Here is a 26,989-nt window from a genome sequence, read left to right as displayed (position 1 = left end):
TAGGCACCCAGCCCACGTGGATGGTTGCCCCTCCCCCCCTGCCCCCTTCCCTCTGATGCCATCTTCACCCCTCCACTGGCTGCTCACGTTGGTCACCCCCTGGCCACCCAGTACCAGTTTGATAGCTTATCCGCTCCCCTATAACCTCCCAGAGGTCCCAAGCACCCCCCACCCCATACCTTTGACACCTCCCTTCCCCTCCCACACTGCTCACCCCCTTCCCCAGTGCAGGGAGGCTCCCCCAGAACATAAGCCCCACCCGGGGCGTCCCCACTTGGGCCAACAGCGGAACCAGAACCTGGAACTTTCAGTGCTAAAAGCCCCAGCTTCTGACGCTCGAGCTGGAGAAGCGGCTCCCTTTGCCGGCAGCTGTAGTAAAGCTTTTATCCTGCCCGTGCCAGACCGGAGGCAGACGAGTCCCTCCCTCTCCCCGTCCCACGGGGCGGGGGCACTCACAGGCGGACGGTTTGCTGGATGATCTTCATCCAGGTGTTGCGGTCGTCGCGGGAGGCGGCGTGGACCTCGTACATCTCCGGCGGGGTGCCGCTGATCAGGAACATGCCCTTCTCCTGGTTGGCGATGTCCCGGACGATCAGGTTCTGCAGGGAGATCACCGCCGGCTTGTCCTGCGGGAGGGGGTGTGGCAGCCCATTAGGGGGGGTGAAGGGGAATGGGGGGGATCCCAGGGGTTCACGAAGAGAGAGGACTGCGAGGACTGGCAGAGTCCTTATCTCCTAGCCCACCCGTCTGTTCATCTCCACCGGCTGTCTCTTGTCATACTTAGATGGGAAACTCTGGGGCACTCTGTTGTGTCCTGGCCCAATGGGGGCCCCGGTCCAGGACTGGGGCTCCGGGACACTACCGTAACGCTGGCACCGTCCGAGGGGCAACGCACACGGGCAAGCTAAGACGACGCAGGAGCCGGGGCGACGCGAGCAGGTGCCCAGGGTCCCGGTGGCACAGCTGGTCTTCACCAGGCTACTGCAGGTAAAGCTCGGGCAGGTCTGTCTGCCCGGACTGCAGGGCAGCCAGAGCCGCGGGTTACTAAGCCGGGCGCAGCAGATCTACCAGAGCAACCCGTTTATTGGGTCAGGCACCGGATGGGACTCCAGACATCGACTGTTCCCAGCTCTGCTGCTGACCCGCTGGGTGGCAAATCGCTACCCCCGCCGTGCCTCAGTTTCCCCTCCCAGCCTTTGCCTTTTCCATGTAGCTTTGGGGCAGGGACTGACTCTCGCTGGGTCGGTGCAATGGGCCCCTCTCCACTGCCATATAAACAACAGCGATAGCCGCAAAAGAGCGACCCAGAGAGCAACGGAGCAGACGCAGAGACCACCGGGCTACGAGCCAGGCTGGGTCACAACGCTTCGCTCACACCGCGCCTACCACTGGAGATGCTCCCAATGCCAACGAATTCACCCTCCCAACGGCCCCTGGCGGGAGCGGGTCAGGATCACATCAGGTTTGTTTACAGCTGGGGGAAACTGAGGCAGAGAGCTCCGGCAAGGGGCTCTCCTGCGGTAAGATGGGACCCAGGAGTCCTGACACCTAGCCGTGTGCCCTGAGCCCCAGCTAAGCCAGCCCTTTTGCCAGGAGGCCCAGCTGTTTCTGGCCGGCCCTGTGGCAGAGGATGAGAAGCCGGAGGGACCAGAGGCAGCTCACCAGGGCAGGGAAGGTGAATTTCTGGTCCTTCTCCTGGAGCAAAATGAGGACGTCGGTCATCAGCAGCACCAGGACATCTGTGAGCAAGAGGAAGGACACAAAGGCATCAAGGTGAGGGGCCTGCGGGCGATGGGAACCTCCGATCAGCTGCTGCAGCCTGGCAGGTTCACTCCGCCTCAGCCAGGCCACAAAGGGAGGGGGATGGAGCCTCCGCTGGCAGCAGAAGGAACGGGACACCCCGGGGAGCAGCCACACCTGGGAGGAGGCGGAGGCTGGTGCCCGGCGTGGCTTCAGGCTGGGCTTTGGGGGGGGGCGGGGAAAATCAAGCCCATGTGGATGTGCCTGGGGGCGGGGGCCTGAACCTCTGCCAGGTTCCCCCAGGGACTCCCCCTCCCGGCCCGCACCTTTGAAGCGCCCGGCCGCCGTCTTCCACAGCAGGCATCCGTCGTGCACCAGCTTCCGGCGCAGCAACTCGTCTTTGCAGAAGGAGGCGCTGTGGCCCTCCCAGTCCAGCTGGGCCTTGGACCGCCCGTCCACGCGCCCGTAGATCTCCTGCAGCCGCGCGTTCTTCTCGGACTCGTGCACCTCCTGGTCGATGGCCGAGATCAGGTCCTTGACCAGCGTCAGGGCCGTGCCCAGGTCCTGCTGATCCACCTCGTTCCCTGGGGAAGGGAGGGGACAGCGCCAGGAGTCAGGGCAGCTCCTTCCCCAGTAGCTGAGACGGGCACGCAGGGCACTCCCCACGCCCCCAGCTCTGCCTGTGTCCCTCGATCCCGACCTTTAGCCCCCTCAATCCCCTTCTATGCCCGGCCTGGGTTCCCCACGCCCCCAGCTCTGCCCATGTCCCTCGATCCCGACCTGCAGCCCCCTCAATCCACTTCTATTCCCACCCTGGGTTCCCCACGCTGCTGCCCCTCAATCCCCTATTCCCGCCCTGAGTTCCCCACGCCCCCAGCTCTGCGCATCTCCCTCAATCCCCTTCTATGCCCAGCCTGGGTTCCCCACAGCCCCAGCTCTGCGCATCTCCCTCGATCCCGACCTGCAGCCCCCTTCTATGCCTGCCCTGGGTGCCCCATGCCCCCAGCTTGGCCCAAGCCCCTGAATCCCCCCAGCCCCTCCTCCCAGGAGCCCCTTCACCTTTGGAGTTCTGCAGGATGCGGTCGATGAGGACGGGGTACTTGGTGATCCTCTGGGTGACCAGCAGGATGCACTCCTGCACCCCGTGCCGGCGCAGCACTGAGGAGCGGGTCAGCCTCTGTTGGGAGGGGAGATGGGGACAAGGATCAGACATCAGCTCAGAGCCCGGCCCAGGGGCTCCCCGGCCTCGAGTCACTGCTCAGTCAATGGCACACTGCCCCACAGACAGGATAAGCTCCATGATCCTCTACACAGATGGGGAAACTGAGGCACGGAGAGGGGAAGGGACTTGGCCATGGTCAGCAGCAGAGTCAAGAACAGAAGCCAGATCTCCTGACCCCTCTCAGCGCCCGCTCCGGTCAATAGCTCCCCCCAGGACAGAGTCACGCCAGCCTCACACCTCTGCCAGGCCCCTGGGTGCTCCAGGAGCCTGGCTCGCCAAGGTGGGGCCAACCCCCGGGAACAAGCCCCGAATTGAGGCCGGGCAGGGACTCACCCGTATGAACTGCTGGAACCTTTTGTCCCGGGCGATCAGCTCCTTGTAGAGCTTCACAGCCTTGTTGTGCCGGCTGCAAAACTCCGTATAGGCCTTTTTCATCTGCTCGGCGCTGGGGCCGGAGAACTGCGGGGGGGAGAGAGAGAGAGAGAGAGAGAGATCATCAGGCATCGCCACCGAGCGCTGCTCCAGAGAGCCGGGAGAACCAGCACACGCAGGGCCCGCTTCCCCCTCCCCCACCGCGGAACTGCAGCCACCTCTGGGGGGCAGGAGACCCGGCTGCTGCTTGCACAGTACAATGACGCCAACAGCTGGGAATGTGCACTGATCTCTCCCCCCCTCCCCCGGCAGAGGGAACTGCTGGGGGGAGGGGGTGCTAGGGAGGCAGAATGTTAATTAGTGGAGTTAACACCCTGACTTGTGCCATGAGCTCATTATCGCAGCACAGCGCCCCCTGCTGGGTCCCCGCCCTGGGCCTGGCAGCACAGCGCCCCCTAGCATCATGCTGGGGAAGTGCAGTCAGCACCCCCTGGCGGAAACCCACACATTCCCTGCAGCACTGCACCCCCTAGTGTTGTGCTACAGCACAGCGGTCACCCCACTAACACAGAGGGGAGAGCGCCCCCTGCTGAGCCCCCCCACCCCGCTCCCTGCAGCACAGCGCCCCCTAGCGCCATGCTGGGGCATTGTGGTCTGCACTGACTCAGAGGGTAGAGCGCCCCCTACTGACCCACCCACCCCGCTCCAATGTCCCTGTGTCTCCCATCCAGCCTTCGCCCAGCCTACACCACCTGCTGGATCAAGACGTCCCCCAGGCGGTGGATGACGAAGTTCTTGTTGCTGTCAGCGGCCAGCGACTCCTTGCGCCGCTCCAGCAGCTGCATGAGGAAGCGGTCGTGGATCTCGCTCAGCTCGTCCACGCAGGGGAACACGCTCTGCACCAGGGCCGGCTCCATCTGCAGGTCCTCCAGCATCCCCTTGCGGAACATGTTGGTCATGATCTTCAGGGTGCGGACGTGATGCATCTCGGTCTGGATCAGCTCTGGGGAGGGGCGCGAGACGGGGAGATGAGAGGCAGAGCCAGAAACCCCAAGGCAGCCCCCTAGGGGCAGGGGCAGGCGCCCCAAGGCAGTGCTACGTGCCCACAGAGGACCAGACTCCGACCCAGCCCCCAGCTGGGCAGCCTGGTTCCTCAGCTCCAGCCCTGGGCACTGGCGTGCTCAACCCCGCAGCTCCCTGGTTCTGGCGCTGGGACGCCCCAGTGAATCAGCTGCTCTGTAACGACCCACGGGGCTGACTCCATCCTCGCCTGGCCCCATAGCCGAGCCCAGAGTGGGGTTAAAATCACCGTCATCCCGGCTTGACTGGGTCTCGCGCCCACGTCGCAAGCAAGCGGGAATCAGGCCCCTGCATTGTGAGCTCCTGGGGGCAGGGACGGGGGCTTTATCCCCTGCGGGCCGCTCGCCTTTGAGGCACGGAGAGGGGGAGGTGAGGATAGAACCCAGGAGTCCTAGCCTGCGCACAGCCATCTGCTCGGCCCCTCCCCAAGCAAGGATAGAGAGATAAAGGGTCCCAGGCCCACGCCCTGACCCACCAGGGCTGCCGAGCCTGGGAATGGGGAGGAGCCCCGCGCTCCCGGGACGGGAACGGGCAGGGCGGGGTGCGGAGCCGAGTCCCAGCAGCGCGCAGGGGGCCAGGGCTCACCGTAGATGACGTCCTGGCGCTTCATCACCTCCTTCTTGTGCTGCTGCAGGTAGTTGTTGTCGACCGCCAGGCTCCAGGAGTCGGCCGCAAAGTCCTGCTCATCCGTCTCGAAGTTGCTCATCAGCTGGTTGTAGATGACTTCGGCCCCTAGGGTGGGGGAGAATGGCCAGTCAGGGGGGAGCCCGGCCCGAGGAGGGGGGCGTGTGTGCACAGAACAGGAGAGCGGGGCAAGGCAATGCTCCCACCCAGCACCGGGCTCTGCCCTGCTGGCGCCAGCACATCGGGGTGTCGTTTCAGAACTGGGGGGGAGGTGACGCATTGTGCCAGCAGACAGAATTACAGGCTATGTTCTATTATACCCCAAGAAGGCAGGGGGGCGGGGAGGAAGCGGAGCATACGGGCCTATGAGAAGTCCAGGGGGAAGTTGCCCCCTTTGCCCCAGTGCCAATGACCCCCCCGTTGCATAGCCCAGAACCCACCGCCCCTGCAGTGCCAAGGCCCGCCACCTCAGCTCTCCCACCAACAGTGAGGCGGTGCCCGTCTCTAGTCACTGCCCAACCCGAGACAGATTCGAGCGGCACCCCGAAGTGCCCCGCCTAGAGCCCGGCAGAGCGCTCGCACCTTCGTCGATCAGCGACTCCACCGACAGCGTCCGGTTGCGCATGTTGAGGGAGTCGGTGGACTGGGATAGGATGCGCCGGAGACCCAGGGGCGACTCGTCATTGAAGTTCCTGGAGGGAGACGGCGGGAGAATCCAGGGTCAGAGAAAGCCCCCCGGACAGGAAACGAAAACACTGCAGCTCCTGGCCATGCGCCGCGCCAGCCAGACAGTCAATTTCCTACAGCTGGGAACCCAGGCACTAGGAGGGGACGGGCAGATGGGGAAAGCCAGTGGCAAAGCTGGGAATGGAACCCAGGAGTCCTACCTCCCAGCCCCCTTGCTCTGATCACTAAACCCCACTCCCCGCTCACAGCTGAGAAAAGAGCCCAGGAGTCTTGATTCCTGGTCCCGTGATCCACCCACCAGACCCCGCTCGCCCCGGCACTTACCCTGCGATGTTGGTGGTGGAGACGCTTTTGGAGAGGGACAGGGCGGGCCGCCCCCGGCGGGAGCCCAGCAGGGTCTGGCGGAAGCTCTCGGCGGGGTAGATGGCCGAGTTGGGACGCTCCCTTGTGGTCGCTGCAGAGAGAGGGAGCAAACGGGCGCCGTGAGCTGGAGCACCGGGGGAGAGTGGGTCCCACTGGCGAGCCCACCCCGGCACGGCCTGACCAGTTAAAGTCTCACTGTGGCGTCGAGAACCAGACCACAGCATGTGGGTCCCCGCCGGGCAGGACCCGGCCAACGCATCCGCCGCAGGAAATACTTGGGGGCAGCATCCATGCTAGGGACCCAACCCTGTCCAGTGCAACCCGTGGTTCCCCGAAGCCATGCCCAGCGGGCGAGCCTTCCCCTGCTCCGGGGAAGGGTGTGGGGACTAGTGGTTAGAGCAGGTGGCTGGAAGAGGGAGGGGAAAACCAGAAAGAGAGAACATTTGGGATCCCAGCTTGGCACATGCTCAAGGCCTCTTCTTTGCCCTATCCATCCACGGTGCTATCGCCATAGGGCCTGAGCATCTATCCTGTGCCAGGATCCCCACTGCACAGCTGGGGGACTGAGGCGCAGAGAGTTCGGCCCCTGATTTTTAACGGTAACTCCCATGGGAGTTAGGCACCTAAACACACTCAGAAATCTGGCCCTCAGTGACTAGCCTAAGCTCAGCGTCTCCAGCAGAGCAGGGAATTGAACCGCGGTCTAACGAGTCCCAGGTTAGTCTCTAACCACCAGGCCATCTTCTCTAGTCTTCACCGCCTGGTCCTGGCATGGGCAGGCAGCTCGGCCGGGAAGGAGAAGGCCTTTGTCTGCAGCCATATTGTAAGGCCTAAAGCCTTCGTCTGCAGCCAGATTAAAAGAGCAGCCAAGCAGCAACCGTTAGCAGGAAGTCACATCCTCATATTCCATCTAAGTTACGTTAAAACACTCAGGAGCGCCGCCAGCTAGGGCGGCGGAAGGTCCCGCCCCAAAATGCCGCCCTCCCACAGAGACGGCGGAAGGTCCCGCCGTGGTCGCCGCCCCCCAAATCGCAGCGCCCTAGGCGACCACCTAGGTCGCCTAATGGGTTGCGCCGGCCCTGAAAACACTGTAATATCAGGTTGTTAAGAAGGAGACCCCGTCCTAATGGCCCCCACTATCACCAGGTAAAGAAACAGATCTTGAGATGGTTAGAGAAAAACTTAGTTGGACAGCATCTGTCTGGCAAGAAATCACTTATCAAGAGTTGTGGTTGTGAAATCCTCATTTCTTTATTGTTTTGTCTTTATGGTCCCCACTTCCCTATTGTTTATCTGCATGGTCTCTGTCTGGTTCTTTGATTGTTTCTGCCTGTTATATAATTAATGTTGCTAGGTGTAAATGAATGAAGGTGGTGGGGTAGGACTGGTTAAAGAATTTTGTTACGCTATGTTAGGATTGGTTAGTAAAATTTTAGTATAACGATTGGTTAAGAAGGACTCAAATTTCACTCTATAAACTGGGGTCCAAAAGGAAGTTCTTTGGGAACCAACTCCAGGACACAGCCCCAAAGATCAGAGCGGCCAGACCTCAACACTCTGCCAATGACGCCGTGCAGAGACTGAAGTCCCCCAGATGGACCTGATCCTGACTGGCCATGAAGAAAAGTTCATCTGTCTTATTGGGAGCGGTGAGCCCTGTCTGTGTAGCGTGTGCAGTCTGGTTTGGGTGATTGTTAATGAATAGAGGTGATGTAGGATATTACTGTGTAAGGCTCTTTCACTGGTAAAAGACCCCGCAAAAGATTTTGCCCTGAGTCCACAGGGAAAGGGTGTTTGCCCAGAGTCCATGGAGGAGTAGAGCCCAGAGCCCACGGAGGGGTAAAGTTAAGTGCTTTTCGCCTGGAGCCCTAGGAACTGGGTAAAGGTGGGTGCCCTTGAGTGTGTGAGTAATAGAGAATTTTGTGCAGGTAACAGGCTGGGGCTGGGATCCAGAGCCGTGGGGCACGTGGGACAGTCTGGCCCCAGTGACGTCAGTGGGAGCGGTGCTACCGATTCCATACGGGCCAGGATTTCACCCTCTGCGCGTGGCGCTGAGGGGCCAGCGCCCCAGCTGGCGTGAACGGGTGACTCCACCGGCACAGAGTGCAGCCTGGGGGCGCCTGAACCCTCCTCGGGACGGTTAACGTCTGGTGGAGTCGAGAGCCAGCTCCGAGCGCTGCAGACCCCAGGAACTTCACAGCCCCCCCCCCCCCCCCCCCCCCCCCCGGAGAAACGATCCGCGGGCGTTCTCCACAGCTGCCTGCAGGGGAGGCTGGACGTAATCGCAGCAGATCATTCAAGAGGGGATCTACATCTTAGGCGGGGTGGAAAACCTCTCTCCTGGGGAGAAAGCCGTCTCCACTGCCTCAGGGTGCAGTATCCATGTCAAGCCAGGAGGGGGCAGCGTAGCCCCATCTCCACAGAGCACCTGGTCTCTGTTAGCAGCTCCATGCAGTCGGGGTGCCATGGACAAGACTCACAGGGGGCAGGCACCCTGCAGGGCCCAGGGCAGTTCCTGGAGTCAATCAGGGGGGTAGAAGCCCCGTGGCTGATGGGCAGACATTTCAGCTCTCTCCCTCCCCACAGGGCATTCAGTGGAGACCCCTCCCTTTCCCCAGGAAGGGCAAAGAGCACCGAGGCCAGGAGGCTCCGAACCCCGCTAGACCAGCCCTGAGGCTTGGGTAGGGGGCAATTCAGGGGGGCATCTTCTGCCGCGGCTCCTCCCTGTGGGAACTCCCCTTCTGTGGGAGACGGGCCCAATGCTGCTGCTGAACACAAGCTCCTGATGCACCTTCTCTAACCCATTCGCTTTTCGTCCTCTTTTATAACCTGCCCTCTTCCTCCCCCCAGCCTCCTGCCAGGTTCTTGTCACTTCTCCCGCAGCCCCTCTAACTCTGCTGAGCCCCCTTTGCGATGGGGCGACCGGTGCGGCAGGGGGGTTATCCCTATGCAGCCGAACACTGTGTGCGTGTCACGGGCACCTCAGCTCAGCAAACCGGGCAGGGAAGCCACGCTGGGTCAGTTTGCCGTGTCCTGAAGGGCTGATGCTTGAACACGGCCCTGTTCACGAGACAGCGGCGCGGTTATCGCCTCCCCCTGCTCAGATTCTGATCAATAGCAGCCGTGGCAGCTTCCTCTCCGGATGGCCCAGAGCACTTTGCGAACTACACACATAGCGCTGCTGGAATGCGGCCACCTCTGGGGCGGGCAGCTGCCAACTGGAACGCAGCACGCTTCGGTGGGACGTCCGGGTCAAGGGGACTAAGGCCAGCCCTGCCACTAGGGCCACGGGACCTTTCGTGGCCCCTCCTGGCAGACCCACAGGGAGTACCAGGCATGGAACAATTTATTTCCCTGGGGCAGACAAAGGTCTGGGATGGCCCAACCGGGATCCGAACCTGGGGGTGGGGGAAGTCCAGCGATTTCAAACCTGAGGATTGGAAGACTAGGGCTGCCTCTCCCCATCCTGCTGCTTCGAGATGGAGCGTTAAAGGGACAGGAACGCCACATGGGCCGCTCACGTAAGGGGGGACGGAGAAACACCGCCAGCTTTGGCACTGCAGCGCCCCCCCCCCCCCCCCGGGCTATCATGCGCCATTGACTCGGCCCTCTTCAGCAGCATAGCTGGGAGTAGAACCCAGTCCCCTGCTCCAACCACTTGTCCCCCCTTCCTCTCCCAAAGCTGAGAACAGAACCTCCAGATCCTGTCTCAGATCCCCTTGTTCTGATCCACAAAACCTCTCAATCCTTCCCAGGGCGGGAATAGAACCCAGGAGCCCAGACTCCCCTCTACCTGCTCTAACCCCCCGGCCCCCACACCGTCCCGGCCCCCCTTGCTCCAACCAGTAGACCTCGCTCACTGCCCACTAATCCAATTCCTTTAATAGAAACAAATTGCTCCCCGCCCTCACCAGCCACCCCGGCACTCGGCCCCTTCGGGGGGCTCAGGATTTCTGGCTCACTTACTCTTGTTCCGCAGGGACACGCTCTGCAGCGCCGAGTTGTTCTTCAGCGCGGCGGCTTTCTGTTGCTGGGGGCAGAGGGCGAAAGGGGATGAGCCAGATTATCTCACCGAGCTTCTGGTGATAGAACAGGGGTGTGCACGCACACACGCTTCCCCCCCCCCCAGCTAATTTGCAGTTGCATTTATTCTGCACTCAGAATAGTCCCCCAGGGCCAATGTTTAAAGGTATTTAGGCGCCTCCATCCCATTAATTCACAGTGGGCACAATGGGGTGAGCATGTGGGGCGAGCTTCCTCCCACAGAGCGCCCCCTACCTACGAGCCTCCCCCCTGCCCTCCGGAGGGAGAGCAGAGCTTCCCAGCTGAGTCGGACAATCAGCCAGCTCCTTGCACGAAAGGCAACTACTAAAACAGACTGGAGCTGGTGATCTGGTGGTGAACAGCTCCCTAAGAACAAAAGAACAGCCCTACTGGGTCAGACCAATGATCCATCTAGCCCAGTATCTTGTCTTCCGACAGTGGCCAGTGCCAGGTGCCCCAGAGGGAATGAAAAGAACAGGGAATCATCAAGTGATCCATCCCCTGTCACTCATTCCCAGCTTCTGGCAAACAGAGGCTAGGGACACCATTCCTGCCCATCCTGGCTAATAGCCATTGATGGACCTATCCTCCATGAGCTTATCTAGTTATTTTTTGAACCCTGTTATAGTCTTGGCCTTCACAACATCCTCTGGCAAGGAGTTCCACAGGTTGACTGTGCGTTGTGTGAAGAAATACTTCCTTTTGTTTGTTTTAAACCTGCTGCCTATTCATTTCATTTACTCACCCAGTGCTCAAGAGAGGTGATGGGGACCCCCCCCCCCCCAGGTCTCAGTCCCTCCCCAGCCCCACGGGCTGCTCACCTTCTGCTTGACCTTGGTGCAATTGGGCAGGGTGTCCTTGCAGCGGTTGTGAATGGCGACATTGCAGGCTGGAAGAGAAGGAGAGGGGAGTTTAGACCGGACACCAAAGTAACAGCACTGCCCCATTCCGGGGTCTCGGCCCGCTTTAAGGGCCTCATTAAAACCCCTCTGAGATAAGGGTTGATCTGGCATTATGGCCTAGTGGTTACAGCAGGACGGCTAGGTCCTAGTCCCAGCCTGGAGTGCTGTCTAGAAGGCATAGAACACGAGTCTGGGAGTCAGGACTCCTGGGTTCTCTTGCTGGCTCTGGGAGGGAGCTTTGCCTAGTGGTCAGATCAGGGGCTGGGAGCCCCCCGTGCCCCCAACTAGTAAAATGGGATAACATGTATCCAGGGTTCTAAAGCCACAAGTGAAAGGTGCCGGTGCAAAGTTTGTTATTGTTATATACTTTGTCCACCACTGAAATGCAGCCACCTCTGGGGCAAGATGCAGCAACTTTAACCGTGCAGAGAAACAGTGCAACACTGCTTCAGGGCTAGGGCTGAAGAAAAATCATGTTCAACTGAAACTGCAAGGAGACAGAATGTAGTGAATAGAAGTGGAATTTAGCCAGGAGCCAAGAGGTTAACAGTCTTCTTATTTATATCATGGGATCTGATCCCAGGACTCCATTACACTAGGTGCTGTATGTACACAGACAGTCCCTGCCCTGAAGAGCTCAGGGTCTAAACAGAGGATGGGAGGGGAAACTGAGGCACCAAGCAGAGACGAGACTTCCCCAAAGTCAGAGCCAAAGCTGAGAACTGAACCCAGACCTCCTGAATCCCAGTCCGGTACCTTAACCACAAGGCCATGCTTCCTCCCAAGGCCAGGAAGTGCAGAGGGATCTTTAATGACCCACCCTCACTCAGGACCTCAGCGTTGGAGCTCATCGGGAGGGTGCTGTGTTATTCTGTAACCTCCCCTTGGACAGGCTGAGCCAGGCCTGTGCTGCTCTGCCCTGCCGAGCATCAACACACGTCAGTTTCCCACCATGACACCGTATTTTCCTCCCTTCCCTGCTGCGGAGGATCAGATCCACCCAGCGACATCACCGCACCCTGGCCATTTGGCTGCTGCCACAGCCGGTTCCCACCTCCTGCCTGGCGCTACCCAGGCACTGAGCTCCTGGTGGGCAGGGGTCTCTCAGGACGGAGGCCAAACAAGGGTTGAGGCTCCGGGTGAAAGCTCCCCACTCTGTGGGTGGATGAGTAGATCCGGCAAGGCCTGGTGTATTGCAGACCCCGAGCCTTTGCGCTGAGAAACTATTTCCTCTGGCCCCAGACAGAAGTAGCTTCTCATCTCCGGCCACACCAGAGACTCTCCACCATAAAGGTGCCCATCCCGGAGGTATGCCAGCAGATCGAGGGACATGATCATTCCCCTCTATTCGACATTGGTGACAAGGGATGTGATCATTCCTCTCTATTCGGCATTGGTGAGGCCTCATCTGGAGTACTGTGTCCAGTTTTGGGCCCCACACTACAAGAAGGATGTGGAAAAATTGGAAAGAGTCCAGCGGAGGGCAACAAAAACGATTAGGGGGCTGGAGCACATGACTTATGAGGAGAGGCTGAGGGAACTGGGATTGTTTAGCAGAAGAGAAGAGTGAGGGGAGATTTGATAGCTGCTTTCAACTACCTGAAAGGGGGTTCCAAAGAGGATGGATCTAGACTGTTCTCAGTGGTGGCAGATGACAGAACAAGGGTCTCAAGTTGCAGTGGGGGAGGTCTTGGTTGGATATTAGGAAACACTATTTCACTAGGAGGGTGGTGAAGCACTGGAATGGGTTCCCTAGGGAGGTGGTGGAATCTCCTTCCTTAGAGGTTTTTAAGGCCAGGCTTGACAAAGCCCTGGCTGGGGTGATTTAGTTGGGGATTGGTCCTGCTTTGAGCAGAGGGTTGGACTAGATACCTCCTGAGGTCCCTTCCAACCCGGATATTCTAGGATTCTATGAGCTACACTCTGTGTAGGCTCCAGCAACCCAGTCAGGCCTGAACTACGCCGGGGAGGCTGCAAACCCTGTCATCCCTACTCCCCTGCAGCTGGGGAGCATAGTTCCCTAGACGGCACATTGCCAGCTGGGGCAGGAGACTCGGTGCGCCTCCCGGGAAGCCTCTACCAGCTGCTTACGGATTCTCATGTGAAACTGACCCTCCCCCCGAACGGGGGGGAGAGGGGGGTGTCACCACCATCTGCACTCCCCTGGGGGGGGGCACTCCCCTTGGAATGCTTGGCACCGGGGCTGGCGCTGGCTGCAATCTGCATCTCGCCGTGCCAGGGCTTGGGGCGAGGCCAGTGCCACCTGGCTTGGAGAGGCCCCCGGCCCCCTGCTGCCGAGCAGCAAGCCTCCCCACCCGCTGCAGGGGCTGGGCACCAGATGGTGAGCGAGCTGGGCAGGGATTCGGCGCTCGCTCCAGACGGGTCCCCCCTTGCAACGCCACTTGCCGAAGATGCACGCGATGGAGGCGCCGGGGGCTTTACCAGCCTTCGTGGCCAATGCCCCAGCTCAGCTGGCCTGCGAGGGCTGTGCAGGGACAGGCCTCAGTGTCGTGGGGAGGGGCTAGCAGGACCGTGGGGAGAGACTCCCCCACCAACAAGCAAACCTAGCCCCCCTAACCCAGACAGCTCTTATCCCCTGCAAAGTTTGCTGCCTTCCACGGGTCTGAATCTGCCCTACGGTGTGCATTGTAAAATAAGAGGCAAGTAAGGACCTCTCAGGGAGGGGGGTGTGGTGGACCGGGAGCCAGGACTCCTGGGTTCTCTGCCCAGTGCCATCGCTGGGCAAGTCACTTCCCCCTCCCTGTGCCCTCTGTGACATGGGGCCAAGAAGGTTGAGGTTAGATTTACCCCAGAGCAGGAGGTTGGCATAAGCGCTCATGGCCCCAGGCTTTACCTGCAGGGTGTCTTAGGTACCAGGACTGATGCACTGGGGTGAAACTGACCCCAGTGTTTAATCAAGCACTTTCAAGGCCCTTGTACGGGTTACAGTGGTTGAGGGCAAATATCAAAACCCCTCTAAGTCCTTATTGAACAACAGAGGGAGAATTTAGATAAGCGGTTACCCCCCTGCAACAGGCAGTGAGTGTTTGTACACTGAGCGATTGGGAGCTGAAAGGTGCAAGAGGAAAAAAAAGTTTGTTGTTCTTCTATACGTTGCCAGTGACAAGCCGCCATCTCTGGGGTGGGATGCCGCAGTGCTGCATCACACCACGCAACACCCCAGCAGGGCTCTTCCTGACAAAGAGCATGTTCAACTGAAACGGTAGGGAGAATTTAGGGGGATGGGATGTTACGGCATCACCAACCCCGGGCATTCAAAAATCATGAGTCAGGCCCCCCCAAAAATGAGATTTTTGTAAAAGAAAAAACCAAAACGTTGGCTTCTTTCAACTGGTCTTCTGGTTTCCGAACCTTTCGGATTCACATTTTTAAACTTTTCTCTGCCACCACAAGCGCTAGAAACTATTTCGATTTTAAACCAAAGTTGAGATTCACATGACTCCAGCAGCTGGGGCTTTACGCCAAAACACCCAGTACCGTGAGAACTGGCAACAGCAGGAAAGAGACTTTAAATACAAAAGTTTCCCCTGGGTTTCCAAGTTCAGTTGGATTGGGAGAATTCCCAGCCAGTTCTCCAGGTATTAGCTCTTTAACACAATTCCTAGAACAAGTTAGATTCTTTCCACTTTGCCCTGCCTGTGATTTTTTGCTGACTGGATGGTCAATTATCCAGCCAATGATGCAATCCATGCCTCAAATGTTCAACTGTCCTCAGGAGCTGATGAGAGAAACAGACCTCTGCAACCTAACACCACTTCACTGAAAAAAAAAAAGGGGGGGGGGGAAATCTGACTGCTCTGGATGTCAAAAAAATAAACATTCTAGCTCTTTGCAATGATTCCGTTTGAAGCAGACCCTATCTAACTACTTTAGCCCGAGCTAAAGTTCCAACTCTGCTAATTATTTTATGCCTCCATAAATTCCCCTTGTAGCGTCCAACATATTTTTTTAAACGTTCTGGGCTAATCTGTCATGTTGTTGTGTGCTGTTAACACTTGCCACATTCCACTCCAGAGGTGGCTGCATTTCAGTGGTGGCAAAAATGTTCCCCCTGCGGGTGTCCTAAAGAGCTCTGGGATCCCTGGAGAGTAGTAATAGGCAATAAAAGCCCTGAATGTGACCTACTCTAACTTTGGTAGGAAGAACGTGAAACGGACATAGCTCCTAGTCATGCTAGTCATAGATCCAAAGCCATGCTTTCTAGCAGCCAGGGGAGTTGGGGGCCCACCCAAACCGTGGGCCAGCACTCTGTAAATGGAGAACTAACAGAGGGTCCTGCATGTGACTGGGTGAGATCACCCAGCGGAGGCTATTGTGAAGTTAAGTCCCAGATCTGTGGCCAAGCGGCTGCAGTGTGTGGGGCTAGGCCTTTCCGCCCCGCCAGCGCCAGAAATACCTACTACTGGTCAAAAGCTTTGCCACCTCCAAACACTTTACACACAAGGAATTACGCCTTGTCACTGGGGTAGGGGCAGATAAGACACAGAAACACTAAGTCACTGGTCTATGGTCACACAGTGAGTCAGAGGCCAGTTCAGGAATAGACCCCAGATCTCCAGACTCCACGTCCCATGTTTTAAAACCACAAAACCAGCCTCCCCTTCTCATTACTGGATAGTTACTATTCGGTTGTAATGTGAGAGTACGAATGCGTCCCTTGTTCTGGGCAGCTGCAGACTTGAAGAGTTAGGTAACATTCCAAAAGAGGCAGATGGCAAATACAACCTAGCCTTTGATGTGAGGGGAACAGAGATTGCAAACAAAAAAAACCCCTAAAACTCTCACACACCCCTTATAAATACAGATCAGGGAAAAGATGCTTTTAAAAAAACAAACCACCACCAGACACCCAAATTCTTCCAGGCCAACAAAGTGGTGGTGGTAGGGGGATGTTAAAGATCTTGTTAATGACAGAGCAGAGCGAGATCTTTTGTTACCGGGGGAGGGATGGGGAAGGGGCTGAGACAGACTGAGGCCTTGTCCCCCCCCCCTTCCCCTTCCCACTCCCCACAGTCCTGGTTTAACTACACTGGTAGTTAAAGCCATACAAACCCCTTAGTGTGGATGAGTTCTATGGGCATACAGGTGTTTATAAGGATACGGCTATTCCCATATGGGAAGAGGAATAAGCCGCTCTGGGACAAGACACCTTTGCACTGGTATAATTGCATGCAAACTGGTTGTACTGGTTCTAAGAAATCAAATGGCTTTCCAACTGCCCCTCAGCTGCTTACAGCCAGAGACCATGCTGTGCTCAGGGGGTCTGGGTCTCATCAGCTCCGGCATGCAGGGGCATCAAAGTGGGCGCACCTTGAATTTCTGCCCTCTGCAAAGGTCCCTGGCCACTGCCAGAGCCGTGTCCAAGGGGCCTTCAGTGCATCCAACTCGGGCCCGGAGTGGGCGGCGCTGTTTACAGGGAGCACAGCCTAAAGGAAGAAACAGCAGCCTGCTTGTTCTCAGAGGGATGGTTACACACACACACACGGAAGGGGGCTTGATTTTAGGGTATATTTTGCCTTGTGTATATTGCACACACACAGATTTTAAACACATCACCTGGTCAGGGTCAACTTTGGGGGCAGACGGGGGGGGGGGGGGGGGGGGAGAGCCAAGGGCTAACCCCCCCATTAGCGGACATGCATTACCATCACATCTTGCCTACACCAGGGTTTTAATACGCTCTAGTTAACCCCACTTTCCTAACGTAGACCTGGCCAATGGGCATGACCCCATTCAAAGTTGGTTTACAACTCCCTGCCAGCCAGTGGAAACAGGCCCCAATTATCCACCAGCTGTGTATCAAAACAAGGGCAAGGAGCCATTCTTTTGCATCCGCATTGTGGTAGCACCTAGGGGTTCCAGTCGTGGACCAGGACCCGGGGGCGCTAGGCGCTGTACAGACACAACAAAAAGCCCCTGCCCTGTAGCGCCGAGTCTCCTTGGCATTGTACAGCCCCTAGCACCACTGGGCAGAGCTACGATGCCGTAATACAGATCCTAATCCAACCCTGCAGATTTAGGCGCCGATTTTTCCTAAAGGGGCGTTCGCAATTCAATGGGGGCTGGATGCCCAATTCCCTCAGGCCCTTTTGAAAAATCCCAACCTCCACTTAGGCAAGAAACGCCCCCTTCTCGATTCCAATGGGAGCATCAGTAAAGGGTGCGGGGGCCAATCGGCTACCGGAGCCAAGGGCCTAGGAGCGTTTGACTCCAGAACCTGTCCCCCCGTTGGGATCTGAAGCCGTTTCACTTACACTTTACAGAGCTTTGCCCAGCCCCATTTAAGGACCAAACGCATCCAGTCGCTAACGTCCCAGGGAGTGACTGTCCCTGATGAACCATAACCCCCTCGGCGGGGAGAGCAGGCAGCGATTGATCACACGCTCGGGCAGGGATAAAGCTGTTGTCACAGGGCGGGCGGATCAATGCGCAGCGCAGGAGAACAAAAGCGCCGTATTTAGTGCACTGGAGCCTGAGGGTGCCGGCACAGCTCCCCGGCTAAGCCTCAGCAGGGAGGGGGCACCCACAAAGGGGACAATCCCGGGAACGCCCAAGGGGTGTACCCAGGAGCCCACACAACAAAGCTTCCTAAGAGCAAAAAATCTATTAGGCACCCAAGAGCATTGGCCACCCCAGCGTAAAAGGTATCCACAGCAGGGTTCCTATTAGGATAGAGGGGAAAGACGGCCTGGTGGTGAGGATGCCAGCCTTAAGTGTCCTGGGTTTAATCCCCTGCCTCAGTTTCCCCAGCTGCCGCTGCCTCACAGGAGGGCTGTGAGGTGCTCAGATACTACGGTGATTGGGGTCAGATAAGGGCCTTTGATACACTTCCCCCCTGCACAAGCTTTGGGTTGGCTCCCTGTGGCTCTTCCCTCAGACCTCCAGTCTGCATGACTTGCTGTTTTAGAACGTGGGAAACACCGATCACAAGAATCCAGAGAGAGAGAGAGAGAGCACAGCGTGTGTCTTTCCTCTGCAAAGCGCCATCTCCACCGAGCACTAACTGGCTGCTGCCTCCATCAGGCCCCTAGAAAGGGGAAGACACGCAAGAGGGCCTCATAAAGGGGGCAGAACTGGCCCCCTGAGAATCTCCACCCCTTTACCCAGGGGTCTTCCCAGCCAGAATGCAACTGGTGTCAGGGCTCTGCCCCTGCCCTGCCTCCAGCATCGGGGGTACGGGAGGAGTGCACTGTCCCTGCTCGCCTGGGGGGCAGAGCCGGAGTGACAACAGCCCTGGGGCTGCTCTAATTTACACCAGCGCTGGGCAGGACTCTGCACAGCCCCCACATTCAGGCAGTGCAAAGAGGGCATCAAGTGGCCTTATGCCCCAAGCGCCGGCACGGGATAACAGCCCCATGGCCCCACTCCTCCAGCTACTCAGGCCAGGGGGGCGTCGGATAAACTAACCCCAAGCGCAAGCCACACTCGCAGGCCAGCAGACGAGCACCCAGGCTCCTGGGCCAGCCAGGTCAGACGCTGCAGTCTGCTGACCGAGGGGAGGAAATGAAGTCATGCTCTGCATTTTTAAGAAGACAAATATTGTTTTGGAGATTGGCGAGCCAGCTCTTGTGCAACTCAGAAGCGGCAGGCGGGGGGAGAGAAACAAAACAAGTGAGAAACCCAGTGTTTATGTGTTCCCACTAGCTAGCCTCGGTCCCGATCGATTTCTCACAGCCCATGCTCTGAACACCACTCAGCCTCGCTCCTCTTTGAAGAGCGGCCGAGGTTCTGTCCCATTAAACGTGAGCGATAGGATCATCGCAGGCCGGTGGGGAGAGGCGGAGTCTAAAAATAGGTTTATCGCCGAGAAGCTGCCAGGGCCCTGTTGCCATTAACTGGGTGATGGGATCAGGGTCCCACTGTGCGCACAATCGCCGCGCGGAAGAGTTCACAGTTGGGAACAGGCGAGGCAGAGCTGAGGAACTGCGGCCTGGAGAGTTGAATGGATTTGCCCAGGGGAGCCTGTGCTTTAGCCCACAGGACCAGCCTCTCTCCCCAGCCTGCAGCATCCAAGATGATAGGTACCAGCTCCGAAGGGCCTCGCAGGATCAAGCCCCAGGCTTTTATTATTGCCAATTTTCCCTTCCAGCAATTACCCCCTTTTTAACACTGAGCCAGTCCAGACAGCCACGCTTCCATGGCACCAGTTCTTCCACGTTTCTCTCCACCTGCAACATACTAAGTTCATTCACTCATGTTGCCCCCTGGTGGCTGGTCCACAGAGAGGATAAAGGACCTACTTCTACAGCCAGTTAGGGGAGCTCCTGTTTATCTGAAACACTAGACGCCTGGCAGTTCGACTGGCCCCGGCTTTGCGACTTCTCTAGTGGATGTTATCCACCCAGGGCTGCCTGCACAATAGAAAAACCTCCGTCGACTCCCTTTGGCACAGGGGTGGGAGCGGGCACACGGCTTTGCCAGTCAGTGGCCTGTCTGCGGGCTGGCTTTAGCAAGAACTCGAAGCTGCCCGGCCCTCTTGTTTCTAGCTCAAACCTGTACAAAGTAGCCAGGAAGGGCAGGTAAAGGCTGGAGGCGAAGCAGCTGCCGAGGAGAGACGTTACTTCAGCCAATGAGCGACTGGAGGAGCCAGAGCTGCTCCTTAGTCTGATTTGGCAGCGGTTTCCGGAAATGAGCTCAGATCAGCTGTTGCAATGCTACAATTGCAGTGCTGTACCAAGGACATTTGGGCGTGGTGGTGGTGGGGGAACTGCTGGGTCTGCTGCCCCTCTGTAACAAAGGGCATGTCTACACTGCACTTAAGACACCCCTGACTGGCCCGTGCTAGCTGACTCGGGCTCAGGCTAAAGCGGCTGTTGAATTGCAGTGAAGACATCAGCCCAAGGTCTGGGACCCTCCCACTTCGCAGCCCTAGCGTCTACACTGCAATTAAACAGCCCCTTAGCCGAGCCAGCTGGCACGGGCCAGCCGCGGGTTTTCAGCTGCGTGGTAGACATGCCCAACGATCATTCTGCCTTGTGGTGAAGCTGCAGCAGGCAGCTCCAAAAATTCCTCTGCGGCGACTGTGGGAGCGCAGCGTCCATCAGAATCTCTTGCTCTGAGAGGACAGCTCAGTGGTTTGAGCATTGGCCTGATAAACCCAGGGTTGAGAGTTCAATCCTTGAGGGGGCCATTTAGGGAACTGGGGTAAAAATCTGTCTGGGGATTGGTCCTGCTTTGAGCAGGGGGTTAGACTAGATGACCTCCTGAGGTCCCTTCCGACACTGATATTCTAGGACACCTGTAAGCAGCCCCTGGGCATCCTGTGGCCCCCCCAATGACTGCAGTCACCGCTGGGGAGGAACACAGCAGCTGTTTCACAGCACCCAGGGTCGACATGCCGCAGTTTAGCACGGGAGGGTGAAAAATACTGCCTACGATTTGAGGAGAAGAATGTAACGGGCCATTGGACAGGAAACCCCTATGTTGTGAGAGGCACCAGGGATTAATTGTGCCGGGGATGTGACTGTGACTCGCTAAGTGCATGTGCAGCGCCTAGCGCAACAGGTTCCTGATTTTAATTAGGGCCGTGGTGTGCTACTGTAATACAAACAACAGGGCACACATGGCTGTGTCTCACTCCACATTTCCAACACCATCAGGTCTGCAGACTCGAGCAGAAGACAGTTTCTCAGTTCCCATTGGGGGGGGGAGGGTGTTTGTGCAATCTATTGGAGAATCTTTATTACTAAGGATTATGCAAGAGGCAGAAGGAAGCTAGCAGGGTTTTCATATCTCAGCACAAGGTGTTTTAATACAATGGCACCTGCAGCGAACCTGCTTTGGTCTAGAAATCCACCCGATAGGAGCCCGCAATGGCCTTTCCCTGCAAAGTCATTTTTCAGCCTCTAACATTAAATGGCACTTGAACGGCCCTGTAAAAAAGCCAAAACAAACAGAGCTTGCCACCCGGAGGGGTGCTTGGAGAAAAGCAATGGTGAAGCATCCTGAATTAGCTACCAGCAGCATGCAACTGCTCCGAGGAAAACATCATTTGGCAGAGACGATAAGCAGAGCCCAGGAACAACTGCTCTTCCGGAGGGGAACTTGCAGAGATGAGGCAGCAGATCTAAACCTCAGTTACTACAGAAAGGGAAGCCGCATGTTCTACGGGCAGAAGAGGAAGTGGGCTGGAAAGTCAAGCCAGGCGTGAACAAGGATCAGCTTTTCTCTCTCTGTACAGCCCCTAGCACCCTAGTGTCTCCGATGCGCTACTACAACGCAAATCAGCCAACTGCCGGTATTCACCACCAGGGGGAGTCGGCCTAGAGAGGGACATAAACGTGGTACTCTCCCAAACCCCGCCCACAACCTAAGCTCTACCCACTCGTGACACCATAGGGAGATCTGATTGGGTCGATCAGCCCAGCAGTGGAATACAGTAGTTAACAAGGGCGGTGCAAGTCACAGCACCGTGTAGACAGGCAGAGTTCCTGCCCCGCTCTGAATGGATGCAGGATAAACTCCAGACGCTCCCCCACCCTCTGCAAGTCTGGTGTTTAAAATTATAATTCAGCCTCACCTATCTCCCTAGGCTTGGCCTTTCCTAGGGTTTTCCCTGGAGTTTCCTAGGGTTTTCCCAGACTCTAGTTCTCTCTGCCCCTAAGAAGAGTTGGGACCTCGATGATGTCCCAGTTGAAGCTAACTGAACCCCCTTGCTAGGTTGCAGAGCGAACACGCTACCAAGATGAACAGGGCCGTTCACACCCCTCTGAGCTACTGTTTCAGGCTGTCTGCAGACCCAGGCAGACGTCACTGTGTCAGTTACACTGGTGTCACAGGAAAGTTAGAGAGTTAATGGAAGCTTCCTCTATGCTTCTGTTTGCTCTCCCCACCTCCCCCACGGAGGGCAAATGGAAATCCAACTAGTTCACCAACACCTCCGCCAAATGGTGGCGTGAAAAAGGAACTTGTGTTCAGAGGCAGTTCCCTCCCTCTCCGTCTCTCTCTCTCTCTCTCTCTCTCTCTCACACACACACACACACGCACGCATGCGCACTCTCCTCGCTGCGTCAAGCCGAGGGATCTCAGTGGTTTCCTGAGGAATAAGGATGTTGAAACCATTTGCAAAACTAAAATGAAAGCCCTTCACGAGCTGCTGACTTGATCGGCAGAAGGGCTGGGTGGGGAGGGACACTGCAGAATCTGACCTGAACCAATACCACAGAGTCACCTCATGAGAGCCAGAATCGAGGGAGGACCCCGGGGGACCTCCTGCCTGCAGAGGGAGAATGGCTCATCGCGCAATTCCCTCTTTATAACCGAACAACCTGGGTAATCGGTCGCTATGTTCTTCCTGCAAACAGCCCTGCTCCACGGACACCAGATTAGTTACCCCACTAGGCTCCAGGCCTCTCAGCTTTCTGGACAACCTCTTCCGGGCAGGACCCTGTCCCAGCACTTCTCTACTCCAGGAGGCTCCTCGCAGGAGTGTGAGGAGAGACACCCACAGATAATCAGTCACAACGTATAAAGGACTAGAGCACCCTGGGCATAGGCCAGGGTCCGTTCCCGCTCCTGGAAAAAAAGGATCAATTTCGGCAACATCAGAGGAGTCACATATTAGCCATGGCTGAACCTCAGATGACATGTCAGCATACTGTCACACAGCTGTTACCCACATGGATGTGAGTAGCCTAGTGGTTAGAGCACTAGACTGGGACTCGGGACACCCAGGTTCTATTCCCCATTCTGCCACTGGCCCCAGTAGTGACTCTGGGCAAGTCAATTTCCCCCTGTGCCTCAGTTTCCCCATGATACTAACCCCCTTTGTAAAGCAGTCTCAGATCTGTGGCTGAAAAGAGCTAGGGGTTATTACAACACAATTGTAAACAGTTATTTCACCCAGCACTAACCGGCAGCCAATGCTAAAGGCAGAATCTATACCAGTTTCCCCCAAATTGGATGTGTGGACACACTCATTTAGTTTACACTAGTTCCTGATCGACTTAAATAAGTCCGGTTTAAACTGAAGTCAGAGCATCTACCCAGAGGTTTGCAATTGTTCACTGGTTTAAATTCACGCAACTGTCTCATGTAGGCACACCGCCACTAGGAAATGCAGAAAAACACACCACTGTGCAAGATGGGAATCAGAGTCCTGTGGGCTGTAGAGAGACTGGGATTGGCTCCGTTTCCATTGGTTTCCCGTAAGATCTGGGGCCCTTCTTCCCCCAGGCCCCTTGAATCATTCTGGCGGGGATTTTAAAACTGGAATCTGACCAGGACACTAAATCCGACATCCCTTCCGTTGCAAAAAGCACCAGGAGACACAACCACCTTGAGAAGCCAGAACCGTGCTTCGACGACCAGGCCGGTATCAACCTTTCAAGGAGGATGGTGGTAAATTGGAGAAGGTTCAGAGGAGGGCCTCAAGAATGATGAAAGAGTTAGAAAACAGGCCTTCCAGCAATAGACTCAATCTATGTATGCTTAACATAGAGACGATGAAGGGGTGACGTGATCAGTCTACACAGGGGAGGGCAACTGAGCACTGGAACAATTTACCAAGGGTCCTGGCGGATTCTCCATCACTGACAATTTTTAAAGCAAGGTGGGATGTTTTCCTAAAGGATCTGCTGTAGGAATTGTTTTGGGGAAGGTCTCTGGCCTGTGTCATCCAGGAGATCAGACTAGATCAGCGGTTCTCAAACTGTGGGTCGCAAAATGGGGTCGCCACGGCTAGAGTTAGACTTTCTGGGGTCCAGGCTGAAGCCTGAAACCTACTGTCAGGGGCCGAAGCTGAAGCCTGAGGGCTTCAGGCCTGGGTGGCAGGGATCAGGCTACAGGCCCCCTGCCTGGGGCTGAAGCCCTCAGGCTTCGGCTTTGCCCCCCCTGCCCAGGGCAGTGGGGTTCGGGCAGGCTCAGGCTCCTGTCCTCCCGCCTGGGGTCGTGTAGTAATTTTTGTTGTCAGAAGGGGGTCGTGGGGCAATGAAGTTTGAGAACCCCTGGCCTAGATAATCACGATGGACCCTTCTGGCCTTGGAGTCTACGAAGCTACATCTCATCCCAGAAGTTGACACTTCTCTTCCACACAGCCGGACATGGATGGCATCACCACCTGATACGCGGGCATCACTTCCTGCACCATTGCTCACTCTACACAGGTCTCCTGTCCCAGTACCAGCCAAGCCTGATCCTATGTAGCGAGATCTAATGAAACCACGACTGGGGGAGCAGACGAACCACCACCAGCCTGGAGGTCAGGGATAGGAACGTTGCCCTAGATTCCATGGGCCAGATGCTACACCAAGTCGCGGGACCTACCATGGCTTCACACCAGCTGAGGATCTGAAGCCAAGAATCACGAACTTTCTGCGTATGCGGGAAAAGGTGGAGTCTGGAGAACACAATCAAGCAGTTTGGCTAGACAATGCCCAGGCTGGCCCCCCGGGGCTGTTCACTTCCATAAATACAAGGAGATCAAAGCAGGGGAAATGGCCTAAAACTGACCCGACTGCAGCCCAGCTAGGAAATAACATTTCACGGCCACTGGGAGAGGGAGTCTGACCAGAGATAAGGGGGAGGAAACCTGCATCCGAGATTTTCCAAAGGGGGGTTTGAGATTTTGGGTGCCCACCTTGAGATGCCCCGAATGGGCTAGATTTTTGGAGAACTGGTGCTCAGCGCTTTCCGAGAGCAAGGCCCCTCTCAAGTTGGGGCTTCCCAAAAATCAAGAGTCCCTTTCGAAACTCACAGCCCGAGTTCTGATCCAGTGTTAACCCTCCTAGGGCCTGATCATCAACTTCACTAAGACAGGTTTCAGAGTAGCAGCCGTGTTAGTCTGTATCCGCAAAAAGAACAGGAGTACTTGTGGCACCTTAGAGACTAACAAATTTATTTGAGCATAAGCTTTCGTGGGCTAAAACCCACTTCATCGGATGCATGCAGTGGAAAATACAGTAGGAAGATGTATATAGATATATACACACACACACACACACACACACACACACACACACACCATGAAACAATGGGTGTTACCATACACACTATAAGGAGAGTGATCAGTTAAGGTGAGGTATTATCAGCCTGAGAGAAAAAGAACTGTTTGTAGTGGTAATGAAAATGGCCCATTTCCAGCCACTGACAAGGAGATGTGAGGAACTGTAGGGGGTGGGGGGGAATAAACATGGGGAAATAGTTTTACTTTGTGTAATGGCCCATCCACTCCCAGTCTTTATTCACGCCTAATTTAATGGTGTCCAATTTGCAAATTAATTCCAATTCAGCAGTCTCTCGTTGGAGTCTGTTTTTGAAGTTTTTTTGTTGTAATATTGCGACTTTTAGGTCTGTGATCGAGTGGCCAGGGAGATTGAAGTGTTCTCCAACTGGTTTTTGAATGTTATAATTCTTGACATCTGATTTGTGTCCATTTATTCTTTTACGTAGAGACTGTCCGGTTTGGGCAATGTACATGGCAGAGGGGCATTGCTGGCACATGATGGACTTCACTAAGGACTCCCTTGCACCACTCTGGCAGCGTAAGGGGGCCGTCAAGAAGGTGCCAGTGTTCATTAGACTATAAACTGTTTGGGTCAGGGGCCATTTCATATAAACATCAGTGGGGCCTCGTGGCCGGAGCACTTGACTGGGACTCCAAAGACCTGGGTTCTATTCCCAGATCTCCCAGCAGGTGACCTTAGGCAAGTCACTTCCCCTCCCTGTGACTCAGTTTCCCCCAACTGTAAGATGGGGATCATGATCCTAAAATGCATTGAGATCTACTGATGAAAAGCCCCAAAGAGGAGATAGGGGCTGTGATGGGTTTTCAGCCCCAAGCCGAATGGGCCTGTAGGCACCACCGTAAGCCGGGTTTTTTTAAAAGCATGAACTGTTGCACCCAAAAGCCATAAAATTAAATGCAAAGACGGTCCCTCATCACGCATCAGGAGAGGAGGAAGGTTGGCAGAAAACACGACATGCCAGCCCGTCTCATCCCATCTGCTGTAGCCAGAGCTGCTGGAACGGGCAATATTGATCGGGAATGGCCTCGAGCGGTGACGCGGGTTTCGCTGCCTACGCGTGGGACAGTCTCCTCTCCCAGTGCCTAGAAACGCACAAGCCAGGGTCTGCCCATTGAACTGCACCCACTGAAATGCCACCCTCTGCCCTCGGAGCCACACAGCAGCTCGGTAAGAGGAAGGGTGGGCTGGTGGTTAAGGCGGTGGGGTGAAACTCAGGAGATCTCTGGGCCTCAGCTTCCCATTTCACAGATTGGGGGAAAAGAATCTCCTCTTTAAAGATCTGTCTTGCCTATTTCGACTCTCAGCTCTTTGGGGTAGGGTCTGTCACTCACTGTGCACGTACAGCACCTAGCGCAAGGAGGCCCTGCTCTGTTTTGGGGCCTCTAAGCTCTACTCTAAATACAAACAATCGTCATCAGACTTGAGGGGCCATGCAGCCCAGTCTCCCAGGCCCGACAGTGACCAGCAACTGCCACTTCGGAGGAAAAGGCAAGAATCCTGCAGCTCCACAATAACCTGCCCCTGGGGAACATTTCTTCCTGACCCTATCAGAGGTTGCTCTGTGCCCTGAAGCATGAGGGTTTATAGCCCTGCTTGCTTATAGCCACGTGCCCATAGCATCCACAGCTGTCTCTTCCCGTTCCATATACATGGGCCGACCCAGCTAGGGGAGAGCAAGCTGCAGTCTATCCTACCAGCAGTAGCAGAATCAAGGGAATGCCAAGCACACTTTCATTGCTACTGCTGGGACACCCAGCCAGTTTGGCAGATCCAGGGCAGAGCCGGTGGCTCGTCACGCGACCGGTGACTGCTGGAAACACAGGCCGCTCCACAATCGCGTTTCCAGCCAAGCCACTTCTCTGCCTGTCAGGCAACAACTTTGCAATGCGATGGACGCAGGCAGGTGCTAAGGGGTGGACAGAGAGCAGACCTTCCCCTCCCCCTCCCCGTGCCATGGGGCCGGGATCCCG

The 26,989-nt window shown here is 56.5% G+C and overlaps 1 protein-coding gene across 1 annotated transcript in view; it reads right to left on the bottom strand.

Moving 5' to 3' along the window:
• ARHGEF2 (Rho/Rac guanine nucleotide exchange factor 2) overlaps positions 1–26,989 on the bottom strand; it is a 107,855-nt gene that overhangs the window by 6,401 nt on the left and 74,465 nt on the right. The window contains exons 7-17 of the mRNA XM_065420137.1: positions 10,954–11,021; positions 10,055–10,118; positions 6,050–6,179; positions 5,621–5,730; positions 5,000–5,146; positions 4,087–4,337; positions 3,296–3,421; positions 2,800–2,917; positions 2,067–2,324; positions 1,663–1,739; positions 457–626 (exon numbers count right to left, since the gene is read on the bottom strand). Of these exons, the coding sequence (XP_065276209.1) occupies positions 457–626; positions 1,663–1,739; positions 2,067–2,324; positions 2,800–2,917; positions 3,296–3,421; positions 4,087–4,337; positions 5,000–5,146; positions 5,621–5,730; positions 6,050–6,179; positions 10,055–10,118; positions 10,954–11,021 (1,519 nt within the window). The remainder of the gene's footprint in view (positions 1–456; positions 627–1,662; positions 1,740–2,066; positions 2,325–2,799; positions 2,918–3,295; positions 3,422–4,086; positions 4,338–4,999; positions 5,147–5,620; positions 5,731–6,049; positions 6,180–10,054; positions 10,119–10,953; positions 11,022–26,989) is intronic.

The sequence above is a fragment of the Emys orbicularis genome, chromosome 20 (genome assembly GCF_028017835.1).
Source record: "Emys orbicularis isolate rEmyOrb1 chromosome 20, rEmyOrb1.hap1, whole genome shotgun sequence".
NCBI lineage: Eukaryota > Metazoa > Chordata > Testudines > Emydidae > Emys > Emys orbicularis.
This window is presented reverse-complemented; position numbering and strand designations above follow the sequence as displayed.